Source organism: Nicotiana tabacum, chromosome 14 (assembly GCF_000715075.1).
Source record: "Nicotiana tabacum cultivar K326 chromosome 14, ASM71507v2, whole genome shotgun sequence".
NCBI classification, from domain to species: domain Eukaryota; kingdom Viridiplantae; phylum Streptophyta; class Magnoliopsida; order Solanales; family Solanaceae; genus Nicotiana; species Nicotiana tabacum.
This window is the reverse complement of record NC_134093.1, coordinates 56,176,669-56,181,575: the sequence shown is the minus strand read 5'-3', so window position 1 is coordinate 56,181,575 and position 4,907 is coordinate 56,176,669. Positions and strand designations below refer to the sequence as shown.

Genomic DNA, 4,907 nt, shown 5'->3' with positions numbered 1-4,907 from the left:
AAAAAGAGATTAGAATTAATATTTGATTTGACTCGAGATGCTGATAGGAAGCCTCATAACTACGCCAACCAAACCGACAAATCGGCAGAATACAACTGTTAGTCTGGCTTTTAAGTCAATGTTATGCCTTGTTATCTCATCCTCTAAATAACCGACTATAAAATCTGCAACAAGTCGAAATAAAAATCGACTATACTAATTTTTTTGGCTATAAATAAAAATATCTCATAACAAAAACATTTAAGGTTAGAGTAGTCACAAAAACATTTTAAGGACCAGGAATTTAGTCCCTAAAATATGCAAATAAGTACCAGAAATATGATTCTTAAAAATCCTTTAAGGGCTAGTTTTAAACTGGTCGCGAAACAGTTTTAGCGACCAGCTCGTCTTTAATAACTTTTAGCGGCAGAAGCTTTAAGGACCAATATTCCCTTCGCTATTAAGCATTTTTCTTGCAGTGAAGACCTTTTGGTTCGGCCAGTCTGTTAAAAACTTTTGCCTTTTTGGTTAACATATAAATCTACCATTTGACATCACAACTCGTACGATAAAACTTTCGTACGGAATTTGAATAAAATCCATAATAGGAATTAATTCAAGCCTTGTGAACAATAAAATCAGAATTAAGGGGGAAAAGGACATTTTTCAAAGGTGACTAGCTAGCGCAAGATTTTGTTTCTAAGATTTCGAAGTTTGAATAAATTTCTAATTCAAACCATAGAAACTTCAAAGTTGCTTCACATAATAAATGTCACCGGCCCTATGTCCAACCAGCTGAGAAGTCTGAAACTACACTTAATCTTCCTATACGGGCGCAAGGAAGAATCTCATATACTTACAAAGCTCATTAATACGTACCTTTACTTCCTTAAAATTTAAACTTTAAATAGTACCGTTAGATTAAGTCATAAAAAGGTAAATCCAAAATAGAAAACATAAAACTAGATAGTCAAAAGAATTGTAAAAATAATAAGTACTCTCAGATTCCACATAAAATATGGCAGAGAGAGAGTAGAAGACAAACTACGAAGTACAAATTCCAAGGCACTCCAAATTTCAATGGAACAAACCAGAGAAGAGAAGAATCCAAATGAGTGATCCATTAATAATACCACATGCAACTCACTAAAAACTTCGATCAAGACGCAACGGCTAGGTTAAACTATATGAAACAAAAGGTAAAAAAACACAAAAGGTTAAATCGTCGTCTTCCTCAGTCAAATAACCCACTAAATAAAATAAAAGAACCTTTAGATCCAATAGCTATCTAGCAAACACAAATATTCTTGATCTTTTTCCTTCTTTTCTTTTCTTATTTACCTTAAAAACAACACTTAAAATTTGTTAAATTTCATAATTGACCAAATTTTATTAAGAACTAGTGTTCGGATTCTGAAGCATGGAATTCTTGCAATGTGCAATTGCACCTTGAATTGCATTCTGTAACTCCTCCATTGTTGATGAATCTGATGAATAAATTCCACCTGTCGTCGTTTTATTGGTCGGAGTTGTGAAACCGCTTCTACTAAGGACCCCAGAATGGCTTGGTGATGATCTCATCGACGAAGGACAGCTTGACACGTAGCTTCTCCTCCTTGGATACCTCAAATTCCCAGAAAAAGATTGCGAAATTGTTGCATTTTGGATATTTTCTTTAATAGAGCTCTGAATTGAAGAATAACCATTTTCTCTGCTTTTCAAAAACCCATCTTGAGATTTCATGCATAATGTTACTGTATTTGACGATACCATCATTTTCTCAGATGGCTTTTGGGATAACTTCTCGTATAAAGGCTTAACTTTTTTCAAATACTTACGTATGACTTCTCTAGCTGATGTACTCATGCGTCTCACCGAAGACGAGGATGTGGCAGGCAGAGGTCCTGAGATCACATCTGAATCACTTTTTTGATTCTTGGATTCTTTGCGGAAGACAGAAGAAAATCTCGAGAGCGAGAAATGCAAGTACTTATTACCTCTCTTGACGGAGGTGCAAGGAATGCCTACTGAGTTGTTAAGGCGCTTGAACTCGTCCTCCTCCGTGACGGAGCTAGGGCGGGAGGAGTCGCATCCTTCAGGGAGGAGGACGAGATCGCCACTAGAGTAGGAATATTGGGAATCATTGGAACTACTGCTGCCCGTGGAGTCACGGGAAGCAGTAGTCGTGGTATCAGAGGAGGAAGAGGTCGAAGAGGAAGCAAGAAGGAGAGTGCGCACCATAGACAAACGCGGAGATTGGTGAAGGGGAAGGAGTTGGCCTTTGTAGAAAAGCTCGTCAGCGGGACATTGGTTTGTGGAAGACTTGCGACTACGTGGAGAAAGGGCAATGGTGAACTCGAAATCTGAAGAAGAGGAAGAGTGAGTAGGGGAAGAAGGGAGAGTGTAAGATTTAGGGTTTCTGTCTGTTCTTCTTCCCATCTTGGTGTCTACTACATTATGGATCTAAAAATGGAGGTTTTCTTTGGAGAAACCAAAGAGAGAGAGGCAGAAGAGTAGTGGGAAAAAATGGCTTCTTATACGGAGGGACACATGTTGTGTGAAAGGAATTGTAATTAAAAGGGTGTTGTAAATTTTTTTCTCGAAAAGGGGTGTTGGTACTTTCCAAATAATAATTGCTTGAATACTTATCGAGTTTAAAATTAAATGATTTTTTAACGTTCACTCCATAATATTTACTACATCCGCTCCATCAAAACAAAGAGGCTCGAAATACAAAGATGAATGCATTTATTTATTTATTTTTAAATTTAAATATTTATTTTTCAAAGAAAAGAATTGTTTGACTAATATTCCAATCAATTACTGTAATATTCTAATATTTGAAAATATTTCAAGAAACAATGTTGTTTAAACTATCAAAACTGATATTTTACTAATATTTTAATAAAGTAAGTCTTCTTAAAGCTTTTTATTTTTAATAAGAACTTCTCATTAATAATAAAGTTTTATTCTCGACTAATACTAATTATCATCTATATATTTTGAAGGTGTTCCGTTGTGCCTTATATTCGCAATATTTCAAAAATTCGGAGTAAGTAATATAGGCATATTATTATCAGGCTATACGCCATATATAGTTTTCTAACCAATTAAATACATTCAAAATCTTCTAGTGTTATCTTTTATAGTGTTTTTCCCCCTCTTCTTTGCAAAATGAAAGGAACATGTGAATGTGTTCGTAAATTCCGTGCCAAAAATAGATTAGAATTAATATTTGATTTGACTCGAGATGCTTGATAGGAAGCCTCATAACTACGCCAACGAAACCGACAAATCGGCAGAATACAACTGTTAATCTGGCTTTAAGTCAATGTTGTGCCTTGTTATCTCATCCTCTAAATAACCGGCTATAAAATCTGCAACAAGTCGAAATAAAAATCGACTATACTAATTTTTTTGGCTATAAATAAAAATATCTCATAGCAAAAATATAGTGTAGTCAAGTTCTTTAACTTCTCATTAAATTTATGCAAGAAATCAAATTCCATTTCCGTGGACTTTTGACAACGAGAGAATTTTAGAATTTTAAGAAACGTTTCATGAATCAAGCTAAGACACGTTGCAGTTTAATTTATACGTCAGGAACACGAGATCTGTTTCTTGGCTTAATTACATAGAGTTAAATTCACATAAAAATTTGCTTCTTCTACAGGGGAATAAAAATTAGAGATATCAACTGACAACTAGAGGGTTTATTGATTTACCTATCTGAAAACTTACCTTTCCATAAAATATCTCTAACAAGAGAAAAAAAGCGTTAAACTGTTGTTAAATTAATTATAATTATTTATTTCACTTTCTACCAAATAGGGACAACAAAACTCCATATACAAAGCTCTCTCTAAATTGTGGTAGGTACAATTCAATCCAGAAAAAGGGGATGGGGATTGAAGATTCATTTATATGTGGTGAGAATTTAGGTATACAAAAATTAAACAGGGATAGTGGGGATCGATTGAGCATCTGAATTTTTCTGAAGAGGAATCACATGGGGGATATACATATAATATTGAGAAGTCCTTCTCACTTCTCAGTTCTCTTCTCAGCAATTTTAGTGCATCTGTCTTATAGCCCAGGCAGCATGTGGTGACTTCATACTCAAAAGTAGAAATGAAATTTTTTTTGGTTAAAAAAGAATTACTTACCACTCGGAACCATTAAAAGTAAAGATAGTCGATGGCCTTTGAAATATATCTTTACACAAGTGATGAGTACAGGGGACCATCCCTTTAGGATCTATCTTATTTATATTCAGAATTTTGAAAATAATTTTATTATCATTTTTACTAATGCATGTATTTTGCATATTATAACGTATAAACTAAATTTTTCTTATTATAAATAATTACCTATAATCATTTGAAGATAATCTAATTTAGTGAACAGATTATACATTCAGTGTATAGAAAGTTACACTCCTCCGATCTGTATATCTAATGTGCGCCAGAGACGTACACAAGATATTAGTCATTACATACTACATAATAATAATAATTATACAACTGCTCTCCTTTATAATACTTTGTATGTATAGAGGAAAGAACAACCCTCACTTGATGTGTTTTGTAGTGCGACAATTCTAGTACGTGACGACATTCTGGTAGGCAAGATACGTGGGAATCGAATTTGCCACGTTAGTTTAGTTTCATATGACTACAAAAGATTTTAGATTTTAGATATATTGATTTTATTAATTTATAGCAAATATCTTTAAGATTATCCTACTATATATAATAGCATTAACTACAATAATCGTAGCGCTTTCTAATTAACATACAGTAATATGCAACTTCTTGTATTCATATATATGCTATCTTCAGCTATCATATACAAAGCAAATGTGTGAAATTTTTACTATCAACTTATAACAACATACTCCGTATTTAAAAAGTTACTTAGTAAATAAA

The 4,907-nt window shown here is 33.5% G+C and overlaps 1 protein-coding gene across 1 annotated transcript; it reads right to left on the bottom strand.

The window, feature by feature from the left end:
• Positions 1-1,054: 1,054 nt before the first annotated feature.
• Positions 1,055-2,537, bottom strand: LOC107779638 (putative membrane-associated kinase regulator 1). Its single transcript, XM_016600095.2, has one exon. The coding sequence runs from the start codon at positions 2,416-2,418 to the stop codon at positions 1,372-1,374; it is 1,047 nt and encodes a 348-aa protein (XP_016455581.1). The 5' UTR covers positions 2,419-2,537; the 3' UTR covers positions 1,055-1,371.
• Positions 2,538-4,907: the final 2,370 nt, after the last annotated feature.

Coding starts and splice junctions, on each gene's coding strand:
- LOC107779638 (XM_016600095.2), bottom strand. CDS start 2,418: ATGGGAAGAAGAACAGACAGAAACCCTAAATCTTACACTCTCCCTTCT.